The sequence below is a fragment of the Cnephaeus nilssonii genome (genome assembly GCF_951640355.1).
Source record: "Cnephaeus nilssonii genome assembly, chromosome: 17".
Lineage (NCBI taxonomy): Eukaryota > Metazoa > Chordata > Mammalia > Chiroptera > Vespertilionidae > Cnephaeus > Cnephaeus nilssonii.
Genome location: NC_137088.1, coordinates 34166469 through 34186886, shown reverse-complemented (window position 1 = coordinate 34186886; position 20418 = coordinate 34166469). Strand labels below are relative to the sequence as shown.

The following is a 20418-nucleotide window of genomic DNA, read 5'->3' as shown; positions in this document are numbered from 1 at the left end:
TATACTGAATGGCACAGTGTATATGAAAATTATAAGCAATTTCTATTTCCACACTAAGTAGGCACACCCAGATTCTAGAATTTTCATTACCTTCATTAATGTAAGAAAGCCAATTCATGTGCAAAACCAAAGCAACAACAAAGCATCTTTGTTCCTCTACTATAAAACTGAGACTTTTAAGACATGAAGAACACATAAAGTATACTGATGATTTTAGCAAAAGGAGTAAAATAAACAAAATATAGCTATATGTTAGGAAGCAAATAGGAATATAATTATAAGCATGCATTCATTAGCTGCAATAATTATTATTCATTCCCTTTAACAGAAACGGGAACTATCTTTTACCACAACTTTGAGATATCTCTTGCTATCTCTTTTTAGTTACCAAAGAAAAGTTTAAAAAATCCCAGATACAAAGAACATAACAGAAAAAGAAACTCTAACAGACTTACCCGCTCTACAGCTGCCTCATCCCCTGGAAGACATGCAGCAGCAGCAGCAGCAGCACAAGCTATTTCCATAACAGCAGAGCTGGTAGGAGCATCAGTAGTGGATGAAGACCTGGGTCGGCCAGACTGCATAACAGTTGCCATCTCCTGGCCAGATTTCCTGTTGATTTGGGGACTTCCCTTTGGGGCCTCTGGCTTGCCCCGCCTACTATGCAAGCTCGTCCCTCTCTTCATCTTGGGTGGCACTCGGATCTGTTGCAGGACACGGTTCAGAGCTGTGGGGGTGGGTGGGGACACCATCAATCTCTGCACATGTGTTCTGGCTTTCCAGATCCATTTCAGGTTCTGGATCTGCCTGAATTTGTTGCACATCATGTGGAGACACAGATGACCTCCTGCGCTGGTGCTGGAAGAGATGCTTCAAGCCTTGGCCAATCACATTAATGTTCTCCAAAGCATTGTGAGTCATTTTAGACAACTTTTGTTCTGATTCTGTCTGCTTTCTGGCCTCTGCATCTTGGGATTTGCCTCCAGGATCAGGGTCCTCATATAACTGTTCACTGCCCGAAGGCTCCATCAGTAGACTTAATATGCTTATTTGCAAACTCAAAAATTTTAAACACACCAAGACTGTCAAATTAGGTAGGCATTTGCTTCAATAGTAACTACACATGCAGCTGTGAGATGGAGGCTTCATGCCTATCTAATGCTTAAAAAAAAAAAAAAGAAGAAGAAGAAGAAGAAGAACCTCATATTATAAATCCATGCAGAAACTCCAGTGTTAAAGAAAAACATGCCACTAGCCAACAAATGAGCACTATCATTAAGCAACCTTTAATCAGAAGATTAAAAGACAGTTTTCTAGATAGTGGGTAATGATTATTTTCTAGAATAAGAGAAAAGGCTCAGAAACAAGTACATAGGAAATGAAAACAGCAATGTTTTTTTTAAATCCCTACAAGTTTTAATATATGAAAAACTGAATACTAGAGCAGTCATCTTGGAATGGAAACCACAATAATAGTTGACAGCCTTAGCCGGTTTGGCTCAGTGGATAGAGCGTCAGCCTGCGAACTGAAAGGTCCCAGGTTCGATTCTGGTCAAGAGCACATGCCTGGGTTGTGGGCTTGATCCCCAGTGGGGGACTTGCAGGAGGCAGCTGATCCAAGATTCTCTCTCATCATGGATGTTTCTCTTTCTCCCTCTTCCTTCCTCTCTGAAATTAATAAAAATATATTTTTAAATAATAATAATAATAATAGTTGATATACAACCATTGCTTGGGAAATCAAGAGAGAACATAATATTCAATATGTATAGTCTTGCTGAGGTGATTTAATTCCTCTCATTCATAACCACAGTTAATTATTCATCTGCTAAAACCCAATAAATTAAAACCATAATAATAAGTAGATATCACAATCTAACTGTGTATATTTTAATAGAAAAGAGGAATTTCTAGTTACCATTCATATTCATCAAAGTCACTAGCTGAAAAGTTTGCTCTTTTAAGAAGAAAATAGAAAAAAAATTATCTTGTAAGCTGAACTATCTGTTGAAGCACTAATGACCCTGGGGCACCACACTAATGAACCCTGGGGCACCACATGACAGGATCTGTTTTCAGAGAGACTAGAGTTTTGCTCAGTACCAGCTATCAAGAAAAGATATTCTAGGAACTCCCTTTCTCTGAATAGTATCATCCCTGACAGAAGCTTCCCATATATCCACAAAAATTCAAAAGCAAAGAAGTCACACAGTAACTGGGGTATAATAAAAGAGTAGAGAAAAAGAAAAGATCAAATAGCAACAACCACACACCAATATTAAATGCAGGAAATTAAAAGGAAGCTGAAACTAAGAAATGTAAGGTCAGCACAACAGCCATGGTAACGGAAATCACATGCATAAAAAGAGGAGGGGAGATGGTAGGCATGAGATTTTTCATCGTAGAAAATGTTTTTTTTATGCAGAGTTTCTGCAAATATATAAAACAAAATTGCATTAAGGCACAGAACCTGCTAGAGAGGACAAAATATGGTGTAGGAAAAATGTTCTTTATGTCCATATTTTCCCTCAATTTTTTTGTTCAAAGGCCTTTAAAATTCCCTACACTACACCAAGTACTTTGAACAGTCTAAGTCACTATCAATGAAGCACTATGGTGGTCATGTTCTAGAGAAATGAGGATTCCTTGCCACCAAGTAGTAATCTAGAAGGCATAAATTAGCTGGATGTAGTAAGAGTGTACCATGAACTCAAGGCTACTAGAGTTCAGAGGGACAGGAATGTAAACCCACTAGTTTTCTTCCTGGTAGCTACTCTCAGAAGACCTTCTTACTATGTATATGGGCACTGTCATTGTGGCTCTGCTGTCCATATTCTTTCATGCCTATTTCTCTATCTCCTGACCTCTTCATGACTCAGAAGCATAAATGTGATAAGGTAAAAGATACTGTCTCTCTTTTTCTAAATACCACAAAATTCTTTGCTCCCAAACTAGGCAAACAGCAGCTATGAGAATGGGAAATTTTAGTGCCTTCCACTCAAATTCTTTGTGGCCACACTAAAATCCTGCCATACCCTTTTCCTGACTGTAAATTGCTTCTGGGTTTTTTCTTTTTTTCTGTAGGAAAGCCAAGAAAGAAAACCCCTTAATCCTTATTAGATTAATGGCTATCTTGGTCTCTACTGGAGTTTTCTGGGGCTCCTTGTGGGCAAAAATGTTGCCATAGTATACTGTATTTAATTATCCTCACCTTCCCTCACGAGTTTGTAGGGGAGACTTCTCAGAGAAAATTTACCAAAATGATCCATTAACACTGTATATCAACTAATCTCTCTTCTTGCACTGGGCTAGTTAGACCCTGAGAAGATAGGATGTGAAAACAGCAGACTGATAATGAAGAAGTAATTTACTTTTTTCCTTCTTTGTATTTCATTACCTAAATAATACAAATGATTTTCTTGTTGGTTTAGAAAGTAAAATATATAAGATAAATTTCTCCCATGAGAAGTAAAGGGTACCATGAATAAAGGCACAATGTCAACATTAGTTGGAAAACCTACTTGTTTCATATATAAAGGTATAAGGAATTATAGGAATTTATTACTCAACAAACCTATTCCTTTGGGCAGTGTTATAAACTAATCAAGTGATCGTCTGCTTCTCTTATTTTTAATGAAAAATATGGTACATTTTATATGTCAGTAAATTCATTTGAAATTTCACTAGCATTTGGACATCATTTATTTTCATATAATTTAAAGTGATGATTGATTAATTATAAGGAAATGCCAACATTCCTAAGAAAATCTAGAAATAGGATGTCAGTCTCCAAGCCAAAGCTTGCACAGGCTATCGACACAAATACAATGATTATGTAATAGTACAGGAATAAATTCTGGGATTTCTAAAGGTCAAGACATAACCATACTAACCAGCAGAGGCTTCCCTAACATGGCACTCTAAGTTGAGCTGTAAACATCAAGTGATAAGAAAAGAAGTTTGAAAAACAACCTATTACATTGATGATACCAGAGTACCGGTTAATAATGCGGATTTTTTCAATAGCTGGAGTTACACATATGTTGATATACATGCGATTTGATATGTATGCTATTTTGTTGTATTGACAGCAAGCTTCAAAACTTCATATGTCAAATTTGCTGAAGGTGTTAACATCATAGATATTTTTACGCTTAAAAACGTCAAATTTCGTGCCAAAAAAAGAGCATTTGCGGGAAGTTTTAATTCATTACTTTATTTTGAAGAAAAGTGCCGCTGAAAGTTATCGTATACTTTGGGAAGCTTATGGTAAACATGCTTCATCTCAAGATACTTGTGAACGCTGGTTTAAGCTTTAAAAGTGATGATTTCGATGTGAAAGACAAAGAACGTCCAGGTCAACCGAAAAAGTTTGAAGACCAACAATTACAAGCATTACTGGATGAAGATGCATATCAAACTCAAAAAGAACTTGCAGAAAGATTAAACCTTGCTCAGCAAACAATTTCCGATTGTTTACAAGCAATGGAAAGATTTTAAAAGAAGGAAAATGGGTGCTACATCAACTGAACGAAAGAAAGACAAATGGAAAACCGAAAAGTCATCAGTAAAATGTCGCTTCAACGGCACGAAAGAAAGTCTTTTTTCCATCGAATTGTGACTGGCGATGAAAAGTGGATTTATTTTGAGAATCCCAAATGCACAAAAACATGGGTTGATCCAGGTCAACCATCAACATCAACTGCAAGGCCAAACTGCTTCGGAAAGAAGACAATGCTCTGCATATGGTGGGATCAGGAAGGTGTGAGCTTCTAAAACCAGGTGAAACAGTTAATACTGATCGCTACCGACAACAAATAATCAATTTGAAAGCTTTGATCGTGAAAGGACCAGAATGTGCCAGAAGACACGGCAAAGTAATTTTGCTTCATGATAACGCATCATCACACACTTCAAAACCAGTTAAAGACACATTAAAAGATCTTGCCTGGGAAGTATTAACCCACCCGCCGTATTCACCAGACCTTGCTCCTTCAGATTACCACTTGTTCCAATCGATGGCACGCACACTTTCTGAGGAGCACTTCAAAATATACGAAGAAGTGGAAAATCGGGTCTCTGAATGGTTTGCCTCAAAACAAGTAAAGTTCTATTGGGACTGTATCCACAAATTACCTGAAATTTTTGGGGGGAGGGGTCCGGGGAGAGGGGAGGAGGGAATGTGTAGCTTTCGATGGACATTACTTTGAATAAAGCACTTTTGATGTTTCTCTTAAAATTATCGTGTTTTCTTTGATTACAAAATCCGCATTATTAACCGGTACACCTGGTAAAATGTAATCTGGTACTTACACTTGTAGCTATCATCTGCATTATTGCTGTGATATCAACAAACAAATATGGTCAAAATTTTGACGCTTGCTAAAATTTTCTATAGGTCAACAGAAAATCTTTAAGGCCACCTTTCAATGTAAGTCAAAATTTTGACCCTTGTTAAAATTTTCTGTAGGCCAACAGAAAATATTTAAGGCCACCTTTCAATATAAGTCAAATATTAAGGAAGGTCAAATGCTGTGCCCAAACTACCAAAGACAGTAAAGTTGCAATATTTAACTCTATAAAATTGCTGACAGTAAGAATGCAAGCACAAACCTGACTAGTGTGGCTCAGTGGTTGAGCATCAACCTATGAACCAGGAGGTCACAGTTCGATTCCCAATCAGGGCACATGCCTCAGTAGTGGGCTTGATCCTTAGTAGTGGATGTGCAGGAGGCAGCTGATCAATGATGCTCTCAACACTGATGTTTCTCTCTCTGTCTCCCTCTCCCTAACTATCTCTGAAATCAATAAAAATATATACAAAAAAAAATAAAGGGAGGTAGCCACAGAGTCTGTGAAGCCGCCACAGGAGCCAGAGCTGTCGTATCCCCTTCCTTTTCCACTTCCCGTTGCAACCAATAAAGGCCATTCATATTGTTTTATTGGGGGTGGGGGTGGAGGAGGGAGATTGCAAGCACTAAAGAAATTCAACAATGGCAAAGTTTTTTAGGAATCCTCTATTTTCTTCTGTAAAATTCAAATAAATAATAACTGTTCCTCAGTTTTTAAATTCCCTGAATAACTATATTGAGACCCCTAGTTTAACACAAGTTCAACTGCAAAGTAAGTGTGCTTTTGTAAGAAGGAAATGTTGGCTTCTCTTTTATTCACTCAGCTTCTCTGAAAAGTAGAGTTCTTATAAGTAAACCAGAGGAAGTAGGAAAAGAAAAAGGAACAGAAGGACATGGCTAAAAGGGGGCAGGGTGAAGGAGTGAAAAGGGGGAAAGAGGAGAAAAAGCCACTTACATACCAGACATTTAAGGTAACTTTGTTAAAAGTCTCAGAATTTTTAACAATTTTTATAGAACCATTTTGCCAAAATACAATACACCATTAGTTCACATTCAAGAAACAAGTTGTTCTGAATTAGTATCAGAAGTTAACGGGGGGATAAGGACACATATGTAATACCTTAATCAATAAAGAAAGAAAGAAAAAAGAAGTTAAAAATTGTGTTTTTAAAATCTGTCGAATGTTTATGAGGGTGCTTTAAAAAAAATTCCAAATTATATACAAACCCCTTTTCTTTTTTGCCTTTAAGTTTTTCTTTCATATATATATATATATATATATATATATATATATATATATATATTTATATTTATTTATTTATTTTTTTTTGATAGGTATGGTAACCAAAGCTTTTGGTTTGGCAATGAACCAGTTATTTCATTGACTATAAAGAGTTGGATACTTGCCTTTATCACTCTTCCTCAAGCACTTCTGAAGTATACAGGAATCCTTTTAGGAAAAGCTGAAAAGCAAACATTAAGAATTAAGTGAGAAACTTAGAGGGAAGAACTTATTATCTATTATATACACAAAGAAAAAAACTTAGTGTATATATATATATATATATATATATATATATATATATATATATATAAAATGTTAACATTTCTCTATCACTGGTAGAAATAGGGTAATTCTTTGCAATATTTTTCATTATTTTCTAATTATTCAAAAATCAAGAAAATTTTTAGTAAAAAAATATATTTGAGAAAAAAATCAACTTGTCAATACTTAAAAGTGGCACATGCCGTAGTAGCAATGAATATTTTTACACTATGATATGGAATTAGAAATTCTAATAATTCTAATCCTATCTAATTAAGAGGGAATATGCTAATTGACCCTCACACCATCACAAAGATGGCGGCACCCACAGCCAATAAGGAGGGAATATGCTAATTGACTGTCCCACCCTCAAAGATGGCTATACCCACAGCCAATAAGGAGGGAATATGCTAATTGACTGCCATGCCCTCAAAGATGGTGGCGCCCACAGCCACAAGATGGTGATGCCCAGTCCCCTCAGCCCAGCCAGGGCAGCAGGCACACGGCAAGGCCGGGTCCACCACCAGGAGGGCCCGGCCGCTCTGCATGCCTGCCTCCGGAGTCCCCCAGTCCCCTCAGCCCCCCAGATGCCCAGGGCCAGTCCGAGGCTCAGGCAAGCCTCAGATGTTGGCTGCCCAGCCACCCAGGGCTGCCCGAGGCTCAGGTAACCAGGGCTGGCTGAGGCTTGTGCTGCCAGCAGTGGCAGCAGCAGAGGTGTGATGGGGCATCGCCTTCCCCTGATCACTGGGTCGCCTCCCGCCCCTGAGGGCTCCCGGACTGCTAGAGGGGGCAGGCTGGACTGAGGAACCCCCCCTCCAGTGTATGAATTTTCATGCACCAGGCCTCTAGTCTTAACATAACATGAAATACAAGTACATGAAATACAACACAATTTTATAAGCAAATATTTTTTCAAGTAGCTTCCAATTCTGTATCTATAATCTATCTAATAAAATAATAATATGCAAATTGACCATCACTCCAACACACAAGATGGCTGCCCCCATGTGGACACAGATGGCCGCCACAAGATGGCCAGCAGAGGAGGGCAGTTGGGAGGGACCAGGCCTGCAAGGGAGGGTAGTTGAGGGCGATCAAGCCTGCAGGGGAGGGCAGTTAGGGGTGACCAGGCCGGCAGAGGAGGGAAGTTGGAGGTGACCAGGCCTGCAGGGAAGGGCAGTTGGGGGGACCCAGGCCTGCAGGGGAGAGCAGTTGGGGAGGACCAGGGCTGCAGGGGAGGGCAGTTAGGGGTGACCAGGCCTGCAGGGAAGGGCAGTTAGGGGCAAACAGGCTGGCAGGGGAACAGTTAGGCATCAATCAGGCTGTCAGGGGAGTGGTTAGGGGGTGATCAGGCTGGCAGGCACAAGCGGTTAAGGGTAATCAGGAAGGCAGGCAGGCAAGCAGTTGGGAGCCAGCAGTCCTGGATTGTGAGAGGGATGTCCCATATTGGAGAGGGTGCAGACTGGGCTGAGGGACACACAACCCCGTGCACGAATTTCGTGCACCGGGCCTCTAGTTTTGCATTAAAAAGCAACTCTAAAAACTGTATCTACCATATATAATTGAGATTCAAGATGCACCAAAATTGAAATTTTCCTGAAAAATCAGCTTCTGACAGCCATTACCAGGAAGCAATTTAATTAGACAAGTATTTGGGGGACATCTGCTATGTGCTCAGCAATATATACAACAAATAAGACATATATCCTGCCCTCAAAGAATACACAACCTATCACTGAAAGATTTACATACTTCAAACTTAAAGAAAATAACCAAAAACAACACAATTAAACGCTAAAATGTGTGAGGAAAACTGCAATTACCACCAGACTTCTGGAAAATTAGTTAGAATTAGATTTGTTTAGGATAATTGCATGAAAGAGAAAGAGACTTTAACTGAGCTTTAAAGGATAAGAAGATGAATAAACAGAAAGATATAAACCAAGACTTCCAGCTTAGACAGCAGTAAATACAGTATGTTTGGGGGCCAGTAAAGATGCAAGATGACTGTACTGGTGGATACACATCTGAGTCATCTAGAAAGAACTGGGCAGCTGGTGGGCAGGTGTGAGAGAGGTCTTTCTATCATATAACCTGTATATTTTGAATTTTGTACCTCACGACTACATTATGTACTCAAAAAATAAACTCTCACACTTCAAAAGAGAAAGAAAATACATGTTTTAATTTCTAGGATAAACATTTAAGAAAGAGCAAAAGAGTATATGACTTCTATACTAATAGAAAGGAAAAATAGGTCTGGCCAGTGTTGCTCAGTGGTTGAGCATTGACCTATGAACCAGGAGGTCACCAGTTGATTCCTAGTCAGGGCACATGCCCGGGTTGCAGCAATCCCCAGTAGGGGGCATGCAGGAGGCAGCCACTCAATGATTCTCTATCACCACTGATGTCTCTCTCTTCCTCTCCCTTCCCCTCTAAAATCAATAAAAATATATTTTTTGAAAAAAGAAAGAAAAAAACAATTAAAATACCCAAATAAATGCAAAAAGAGGGAGCACAATCACAAAAAAGTGGAACATATAAATAGCAAAATGTATGATGTCAAATGTAAACCCAAATATTACAGTAATTATATTGAATGTAACTAGATCAAAAGATAAAAATTAAACTAAATTGTTTTAAAATGTGGGTACTGCAAATAACAGGAGGAACTTTGTAAAGTATATGATTGTCTAAGCACTATGCTGTACACCTGAAACTAATACAAAACAGTAAATGTAAACTATAATTTTAAAAAAATAACCAAAAATAAATAAATAAACAAAATTCAACTATTATGGTGCTTACAAGAATCATATCTAAAAATAAAAAGTATGGAAAAGGTCATACAAACACAAAGAAAATTGCTCTAGTTTAGTACACAAAGCAGACTTTAATGCAAAAACATTAACAGAGTTATAATTTATAGGAAGATATAACAATGTAAAAATCTGTATTCATATAGTAATATAGCCTCCAAAACTTAGCAAAATTACAAGTGAAAAATATCCATAAGCATAATAAGGAAATTATTATCAGTAGTTGATAGAACAAATGACCCAAAAAAGGGGGGAAATAGATAAAAATATAAATCTGAATAGCATGATTAACAAACTGGACCTAAATAGACATTCATATGACAAAGCACCCAGTAATTGCAGAACAAATAATCAAGCACAAAAGACCATTTATAAAAACTGATCATATGCTGAGTTCTAAGGCAAGTCTCACAAGTTATTCTATGACTACAAAGTGTATTCCTAAGGTTTAGAGAGTGGATGAAATTACTCTCCCCTCCCCCCATTTTCTCCTAACCCAACCTCTAGGCCAGGCGTCCTCAAACCACGGCCCGCGAGCCACATGCGGGTGTTTTTGCCGTTTTGTTTTTTTACTTCAAAATAAGATATGTGCAGTGTGCATAGAAATTTGTTCATAGTTTTTTTTAAAACTATAGTCCAGCCCTCCAACAGTCTGAGGGACAGTGAACTGGCCCTCTGTTTAAAAAGTTTGAGGACCCCTTGCTAGGCAATAGGGCCTGGATGGAACAACACTGGACAAGCAACTAAACTAAAACCCTGCAGGAGGAAAAAGCCTTCTCTCTGACTAAAGGAAACAGTCACAAGAGCATGGATGAATCCCACTGCAGTTAGAAAGATTAAACCACAAATGTTGACAAATTGCTCAAGACTGAATAGGAGTTAACATGAGAGTGTAAAGTTCCTGGGGGATGTAATCATAGGAGAATTCTCACCCTATTACAGGCTGGAATTTCAAAAGACTTACTAATGGGGGATGGGATAGGATGTGGGAGAAATCAAAGAAAGCTCCTCATTCCTGCCCTCAGGAGCTTGAAGAGTAGAATAGCTGGCAGTGCCAATCAGCCCAGACCTATTTCCCCTATCTCCCTACAGAATAAAAGGCTTAATCTGCAAGGAAAAATTAATCAAGGCCTGTGTACCCCGAGAACACATGTAAGAATCTTACTGTAGCTAGAGGAAAGGAAAGGAGATTGACATACCAAACCTTCACTATCACTCTAAAGAAAAAATAACCTTAATGCAGAGGGGGGAAAGAGCTTTTAAAATCTTAGCTAAAAAAGAAATGGCTTTAAAAACCTATCCTAGACACCAGTTGGGGAAAAAGAAAGAAGGGTAGACACTCCACCCCTGAAAGTAAAGTGGAAAGTCTTGTGAAAGCTACACTTCCAAGACCCAGGTTCTGTTCCTGTCAAGGGCACATTGCCCAGGTTGCAGGGGCATGCAGTGGCATGCAGGAGGCAGCCAATCAATGATTCTCTCTCATCATTGATGCTTCTCTCTCTCTCTCTTCCCTCTCCCTTCCTTTCTGAAATCAATAAAAATATATATATTTTTAAAAACCCAGGTTCTAATACCTGCGTAAATATGAGGCTTAATAGATCATCACAGAACTCCCTCACTCTCCATTACCATGCCAACAAGTTTTGAGCAAAAATAACAGTGGAACACAGCTGCAAGAGACAGATACACTCTGAGAAACAGCACAAAGAGAAAACTCAAAGCCAAATGAGATAAGAGACATTAGGGAAATTTGAAGTCTCTGGTTCTGATGGAAACTATAAATGTCAACTCTGATAACGATAGCAATAATAAACTTCAAACATAGCCCAACCCCTAACAGATTAACACAAATTCCACCCTAAAAGGACTAGGGAAGAAAACTTGTGGTTTTCTACAATATCAAATATTTCAACCTAGGTATGTGCCCTGACCAGGAATCAAACCTGCAACCTTTTGGTGTACGGGATGACACTCCAACAAAGTGAGCCACCTGGCAGGATGTAAAAAATGATTCTGACAAGCTTATTAGTAGACTTGAATCAACTGAAGGGATAGGGAGGAAGTGAACTGAAAGACATTACCCACACTGAAATGTAAAGAAAAGAAAAAAAAAGGAGAGTAGGAAAATAAAACAAAAGAGAAAATTCAAGAACTGTGGGAAAATATCAAACAATGTCACATACACATATTTAGCAGTATAATGCCAGATGTAGAAGAGAGAATGAAGAGTATGTGAATGGCTGAGAACTTACCAAAATTAGTGACAAAACACCAAACTACAGATTTAAGAAGCTCAAAAACACCAAAAAAGACTGAATACCAAAACAAAACAAAAACTTATCTAGGTATGCTAGAGGACTGGTGCACAAAATTCGTGCGGGGGGGGGGGGGGGAAGGGGTGTCCCTCAGCTCAGCCTGCACCCTCTCCAATCTGGGATCCCTCTCACAATCCAGGACTGCTTGCTCCCAACTGCTCACCTGCCTGCCTGCCTGATTGCCCCTAACCACTATGCTGCCAGCCTGATCAATGCCTAACTGCTCCCCTGCCGGTCCGATTGCCCCTAACAGCCCTCCCCTGCCAGCCTGGTCACCCCTAACTGTCCTCCCCTGCAGTCCTTGTCGCCCCCAACTGCCCTCTCCTGCTGGCCTGGTCACCCCTAACTGCCCTCCCTTGCCAGCCTGGTCACCCCTAACTGCCCTCCCTTGCCAGCCTGGTCACCCCTAACTGCCCTCCCCTGCCGGCCCGATTGACCCTAACTGTCTTCCCCTGCTGGCCCGGACACCCCTGACTTCCCTCCCTTGCCGGCCTGGTCACCCCTAACTGCCCTCCCCTGATGGCCTGGTCACCCCTAACTGTCCTCCCCTGCAGGCCTGGTTGCCCTTAACTGCCCTCCCCTGCAAGCCTGGTTCCCCCTACTGCCCTCCCCTGTAGGCCTGGGTCCCCCCAACTACCCTCCCCTGCAGGCCTGGTCCCCCCCCAAACTGGCCTCCCCTGCCAGCCTGGTTGCCCCTAACTTCCCTCCCTTGCCAGCCTGGTCGCCCCTAACTGGCCTCCCCCTGCTGGCCAGGTCACCCCTAACTGCCCTCCCTTGCCAGCCTGGTCACCCCTAAATGCCCTTCCCTGCAGGCCTGTTCCCCCCCAACTGCCCTCCCATGCAGGCCTGATCACCCCCAACTCCCCTCCCTTTCAGGCCTGGTCGCACCCAACTGCCCCCCCCCCCCCCCCCCCGCTGACCTGGTCGCCCCTCATGGCTCCCCACCCCCACCGGCCTGGTTGCCCCACTCAGCCTGCTGTTCAGTTGTTTGGTCGTCCCTCACTAACCCTCCTGCCGGCCTGGTCACCCCACACAGCCTGCTGTTCAGTCATTTGGTCATCCCTCACTAACACCCCCACCGGCCTGGTTGCCCCACTCAGCCTGCTGTTCAGTCATTTGGTCGTCCCTCACTAACCCCCATACTGGCCTGGTTGCCCCACGCAGCCTGCTGTTCATTCATTTGGTCATCCCTCACTAACCCCTCTGCCGGCCTGGTCTTGTGAGGGCATGAGGGTTAATTTGCATATTACCTCTTTATTATATAGGATGATTCCATTTATGCAAAGCATCCTCAAAGTGACAAAACTAGATATGGAAAACTAACTGATCACTGGTTGCCAGGGGACAGAGACAAGGATAGATAGGAATGGAGATGTGTTCCCAAATAAAGCAATGTTTTTTAACTTATCCAATAAACATTAACTACCCTTGGACTTTCAAATTTTAACCCTATCTCCAGTGAAATTATCTAACTTTCCCCCCAACTAGTTGATTCATGAAACTAGTAGCAGCTAGTAAGAGAAAACATGAAGATGACTCTGTCTCTGAGCCATCAAGATATTCTTACAGGAACTCTGAAGAGTAAGTGTACAAAGTTAAGTTTCAGAACACATAGCAACTCCAATCTTAGTTGGCTAAAAGAAAACCTTGCTGTCAGTACCAAACATGCAAGACTATGAATAGGGGCCAAAAATGGCACACTGATAGTAGGGGGTGTTAGCTAAAAAATAAAGTCAAACAGACTAAACATTACTGTATTTCTTGATTTTCTTTGACTTTGTTTTTACCATGAATTCTAGAGGTAGTCAAAGATAAAATTTACAAAAAACAATTGCTGAAAGCTAACAGAAGCAATCATTTGCAAAGATGTGGTTAGAATACAAATGTGTCAAGTGCACATGTGTGAAATGCAACCATAACAAGCCTGAGCTATATCCAAAAGAAAAGGTTTAGAAGGTTAGCAAATTACAACCATAGAAGTAATTTGCTAACCTTCAATTTCCTCGTGGGTTATAATAGTAACCACCCTTATAGAGTTACTAGAGGCCCAGTGCACGAAAGTCGTGCACAGGTAGGGTCCCTAAGCCTGGCAAGCAATCAGGGCCCATCAGGTTCCCCGCCTCCTCCTTCCCTCACTGCCTGCGTGCCACCACCGCACAGTTCCCCGCCTCCCGGCCTCCCTACCTCCTTCCTTCGCTCCCTCAGCACCTGCTGCCACCACTGGTCTCCCGCCATGTTCCGTGCCACCCCCTGGTGGTCAGCTCACATCACAGCGAGCAATCGAACTCCCGGTCTCCCAGTCAAACTTCCAAGGCGACAATTTGCATATTAGCCTTTTATTATATAGGAAGATTGTAAATATGAAATATAAAACACTCAGAACAGGGCCTAGTATGCAGTAAGTACAACATAAAACACGTATTTTAGGAAATACCTATATAGGCAGTGGTGGCAGCATCTTCCCACTCATAATGCTACAACAGGTGTTTCTCATTAGCTGGTACAAACTTAATTTCTATGTGCCACTCACAGTTTTTGGCTCAATCTAGTGAAAAAAGGAAATCACCAATTGAGCCTAATTATAAACAAATTTATAGGAGGCAGGAAGAGCCAGTAAATTGAAGACAAAAGCTAATACTAATATGAAACTACTGTTTTTTATAGATTTAGAGACCTCTAATAGCACCACTTCACATCTGTACAGCATGTTATAGATTCAAAGTACTTCTTAACACATCAACACATTTGATCCTCACAACACTCCTGTGAGGTTCTTACTATTATTTTACACTAGAGGCCCAATGGTCCCTCAGCCTGGCCTGCAGGGATCAGCCGAAACCAGCAGTCCTACATCCCCCGAGGAATGTAGTAGTATGTGAAGCGGCAGGCAGCCAGGGAGGAGCCTGAGCCCAGGCCAGGTGCCGTGCTGCTCCCGCTCATCCCAGCCCCACTGCGCCTGCCGCTGCCACCATTCAGTAGGCTCGCTGCCCCACCACTGCGGTCTCCGCTCACCCATCCTAGGGTGATACCGGCAGGCCCATGACTGAGAAGCGGCCGTGGGCTCATGCCCAGTCAGTCCCAATGCCCGGTCCTGGTCCTGAGAGGCGCACAGGGGGAGTGTCCGCGGAAGAGGCTCAAGCCACTGCAGCTGCACTCACAAGCCATGAGCCTGGCATCTGGCGCCTGTTGGTTAGCTGAGCGGCACTCCCACTGTGGGAGCACACTGACCACCAGGGGGCAGCTCCTGTGTTGAGCGTCTGCCCCCTGGTGGTCAGTGTGCATCATAGCTACCGGTCGAACGGTCACTTAGGCTTTTATATAGATTTTATAGATGAGGAAATAAGGCTTAAGTGACATGGTGAAGGTCACACAATCCATAAGTAGAAGAGCTGAAACATAAACCTCCTGATTATTCTACCACAGCTGCCTCTATAAATGGGAATAAGTTTTAAAATGCTAAAACCACAACTTTCTGAAAATCATCCTCCATATCTCAGCAAATCATTAACAGCTTCAAGACATTTTAAAAGGTTAGAATAAATCAAAGAATTACAGGACCTTAAGGATCACTTATAATTGTAACCACTAATTTTACATAAACTCTTATGAAAAGTAAATGTTTTTAGAACTCAAGATACTCTGTTAGCATTTGTAATCAATAGGAAAGGGAGGAAAGACTAGTGATGCATTAGAAAGTTTTGGCTATGCTTTTTTTTTTTAATCTAGAGAAATGATATCAGATTTTTTTTCTCAGTGGTATCTGGTGGAGGAAAAAATTGAAAGTCTCCCACTTTCAGTGTTATACATTTAATACTGAAATATTATACATTTAACAAGTCCTTGCACTTCTTAAAATAAGTATGTATTATAATTATAACCAGAAAAAATAAGAAATGCTATCACAATACCTCAAAAAGGATGCAGGGGAAATGATGAAAGCTTGGATTATAAACTCTACAAGAGCAGGAAACATGTATCTTATTTACCATTATATCCCTAGTACCTTGTACAATGTCTAAGCATATATTTTTTTTATTGATTTCAGAGAGGATGGGAAAGGGAGAGATAGAAACATCAATGATGAGAGAGAATCACTGATCGGCTGCCTCCTGCACACCCCGCACTGGGGATCAAGCCCGCAAACCTGGGCATGTGCCCTTGACCGGAATCAAACACAGGACCCTTCAGTCCGCAGTCCAATGCTCTATCCACTGAGCCAAACCAGCTAGGGGTCTAGCACATATTTATGTGTTCAATAAATGTGTCAGAATAAATGAAAGAATGAATGAGTGAACAAATGAACATCCTAAAAGCTCAATGAAGAAGAAACATTTCAGAAGTAAAATATACATTTGCTGACCAACATAAAGGCCAGGAACATGAAGAAATCAGAGATAACCTCGAGTTTCATGGACTAGTTAGCTAAGTGGATGATAAGCCATTAATTAAGATAAGTAAAATTAGAGTAAGAATAGGGATATGGGAATGCAAAGAGATCATAGCTAAATGCTAAAAAATTTGGTGGAAGACATTAGGTTTCTAGACTAAAGATGCAGATTTGGGAGTTACCATATGAAGCTTAATATCAGAGAACAGAGTTACCACACACCATAGTTTATGGACTCTCATGATCTTAATAACAGAATAGGATATGCATATCAAAATGAAATACGCCCACTATTATGGTGGCCTGACGCCCTAACTTGATCTTTGCCCCACTGATTTTTTAAACACAGATTATGAAATAAATGCACTTTATGCTTTAAGGTCATCATTTGCCTTCTAAGAGGATACAAAGGCCCACAGTTCTATTTTTACTATTTACTACAGATAGAATTCTGGGCTCACAGATCCAAGGAAGATCAGAAATTCAACGCACTTTGCATTATTTACAAGAAACATACAAAATTTATATACTGGATTTATTCAATATTATTCGCTGAAAAAAATCATAAAATAAAGGTTTGCCCCATTCTACTGACTTTTTAAAGTTTCAGTTTGAAACTTGAAATATTTCTGATAAAACAAATGTTTTGACAGAGCAATCTTTATCAATAGACAATGTTTTTACAGATGTTTATTCTCACAATAGGACAGGAAAGGTTATTTTTGGACACTTCTTTCCTCTTATTCCAAAATTACAATATGATACTTCCAATAGTCCTTACCTATGCAAGTCTCTTCCCCCTCCAATTCATTCTATCTACAAATGGGGGGGGCGGGGGGAGCAACCTCCCCATTTCATTTCAACTCTACCTCTCAAAATTCATCCTTTATATGTTTGTTTGTTTTTTTAAACCTCACCCGAGGAGTGAGGATATTTTCCCACTGATTTTAGAAAGAGTGGAAGGAAGGGAAAAGGGACTTGGGGGTGGGGGAGTGGGGAGAAACATGGATGCAACAGAGATACATTAATTGGTTGCCTCCCACTAGGAACCCGGGGTGGGGATCAGACCTGCAACCCAAGTAAGTGCCCTTGTAATTGAATCAGCCACCCTCTGGTGCACAGGCCAATGCTCTAACCACTGAACAACACTGGCCAGGACCATCTTTTATATCTTAAACTGACCTTACTCAAAACTAAGCTCGACATGGGGAAGACCTGGGGTGGGGCAGGGGTTGGGTGAAGAGTGGCAAAAAGGAGAAAATAAGAGACATCTATAATACTGTCAATAAAATTTAGAAAAAAAACAAAAAATTTTAAAAAGACAATAAGCTAATGGAAAATACCCTTCAAATAGTAGCAGATCCTGTAAACTCTACCTAAGCAGGAAATTTTTAATTTTTTTATACTTACCCAATACCTAATTATTTTTCATAAAAGTCCCCTCATAATATATACTAAGTAAAGTTTTCTAGCAACAGAGATTCTCACTAAAGCTAATTATAAGGAAACAAATTCCAAGACATGGCATATTAAATTCTAAAAGTGCTAAAAATACTTATGTTTGTGATGACTATTACATTAATGTCCCCAATAAATCTCACTTCTTGGTTAAAAAAACAACAACAACTAAGCTTGAAATGTCAACAAATGGATTAGGCTAGCCTCATGAATGCAGAAACACAATATAAGATTAATTTGTCTCCATGCTTTCATTCATGTTATTTTTCTTTTTCATACCTGCAATGTTATTCCTTTTTTGCAACATTTATGCAAAGAGAGGTCACAGCCCGGCTGGCATGGCTCAGTGGTCAACCTATGAACCAGGAGGTCATGTTCGATTCCCAGTCAGGGCACATGCCCAAGTTGCACGCTCAATTCCCAGTATGGGGCTTGTAGGAGGCAACCAATCAATAATTCTCTCTCGGGGAGGGGGGCGGGTGTTAAGCGGGGGGGAAAAGGAGACATATGTAAAACTTTAGACAATAAATAAATAAATAAAATAATTTTCTCTCATCATTGATGTTTCTCTCTCCCTTCCTCTCTGAAATAAAAAATATATTCTTTAAAAAAATAGAGGTCACAAATCAAATCCTCCTCTAACCACTTCAGCACTCACCTATTGTCTCCTTTCTTTGAATTTACATAATACAAATTGAGCGGCCTTCAAAAATTAGCTGTTTTCCTCTATGTTGGAAAGTTTCCTGAAGAGAAGTGTCATATCAAAGTCCGTAACAATAATGAGCACACAGTTGGCATTCAATGAATACTTACTAACTCAATGGTAGATCTAAATATATATATCTTAGATTTTTGACTTCCTAATTATCCTTTGCCTCCACATTGCCATATACCAAAAAAAGAGAGTATATTATTTTGTTTTTCATTTTACAAGCAAATATTAGACCACCTAAAAAAATGTGGGGGCCTGTAAACATTGACATCAATCTTAAACTTAAATTTATTTTACTTTTTAAATGGCCAAGTCTATCATCTCATTTCAGGAAGAAAAACCTAATTACTAAAACATTGGAAAAGAAACACTTATTTTTGCAAAAGAAAAAAGAAAAAGGCAATTGTTACTTCAGAATCCTTGAATGAGCAATGCAAATTCTCTAGGTACAGGAAGAAATTAAGCAAACTCTAAATAAAATCAGATTAGAAAATTAACATTTATAACAGTACACTTCTTCAGTATACCTATAATTCATTGTCGAAACGTGACATACTACTTAAAACATGGGGAAAATATATGAACATTTTGAAAAAGTTTGGTCAACTGGCCAGATTTTTCTAAACCTATCTCAACAATAAAAAACACACACAGTTTAAATAATGTTTTTCTGAACATGGTACCATTTAGGGGATATCTGACTAGAAAAATGATCAGTCACTCCATGAAGCTCCTGATGGGGACCTCAAGAAGTTAGCTACATAGTTAATAAACTTAGTAATTAACGCATGTAGAAAACTATTGTTCCAGGAACCTTGGTGTCCCAGGAGGACTGCAAGCGATCCATTGCGCTCCAGAGAGAGAATGTCAGCTGCCAGGACATAGTTAAAGAATCACCTGTCAGCAGATGAAGGGATGCTAGGAAAATCACCCGACAGCAGCTTTCATCTGATTAACCTTTTCCCTGAATTCCAAGCCCCTTACCTACGTTTTCCTCAATTCCAAACCCTTCACCTACACTTTTCTTCTCCTTATAAAAAAGGTCAACTTGAGATGACATGTAAGATGGTGTTTAGAGTACATTACCCACCATCTTTTCAGATCGCCAGTCATCTGAATATAGCACCCATAAAGCTTCAATCCTGTCTCTACTTATTGGTTCTGGTAGTGACAAGTAGCACAAATGTCGACTTTTCGGGTTTCACTCCCATTCCATCCTCTTTGGGTAGGTGCTAAGAAATGTGCTTGTTGATAAGTATCTAGTCCCAACCTAGCATGAATAAAAAAATCTAATGTAATTCTACCAGAGTAAAGAAAGAACACATACATAGCCAAGCAAATAACTGAAGCCAGAGAATGGGTTATTTCACAACAACACTTGTCATTCAGCCTATCTGGTGATTCTGTGTTTTCAAGAAAACTTGACTTCAAGGCCATACTGAAACTAACTTTAAAAAGGGGGTGGGGGGGTGGGAGGGTGGGCTAAGAATGAACTAAATCACTCGATCAGAGCTAGAAGGGATTCTAATGATTTTAAAGATGAGAAAAGAGATTAGAATTAGGTCATACAGGTACTGGTAGCAAAGGCTAGAAACTGAAGCTTCTAATTCTCAGAAGAGCAACAGATATTTACTGAGTGCTAGGCACTATGTTAGACCAGTGCCCACTCTTGCATATCATGATACATCCCATAAATGCTCAAAAACATTTAAAATATTAATTTAAAACTTACATTTTCTCTAAGGAAATTTCTGTATTAGAGCAAGACAGTATCCACATCTTTAACAAGCATGTTAAAATAAGCAGGCAGAGAAAAAAACTCGTAAAGTA

The 20418-nt window shown here is 40.1% G+C and overlaps 1 protein-coding gene across 2 annotated transcripts in view; it reads right to left on the bottom strand.

Moving 5' to 3' along the window:
- The window catches only part of TMCC1 (transmembrane and coiled-coil domain family 1), a 159565-nt gene that overhangs the window by 109708 nt on the left and 29439 nt on the right, over positions 1–20418 (bottom strand). The window contains exons 3-4 of one of the 2 annotated variants that reach the window (XM_079795376.1): positions 6759–6814; positions 456–727 (exon numbers count right to left, since the gene is read on the bottom strand). In XM_079795376.1, coding sequence (XP_079651502.1) covers positions 456–686 — 231 coding nt within the window. In that variant the 5' untranslated portion in view covers positions 687–727; positions 6759–6814. Of the gene's footprint in view, positions 1–455; positions 974–6758; positions 6815–20418 lie in introns of those variants that run through there. The other variant, XM_079795375.1, reaches the window with a different exon arrangement.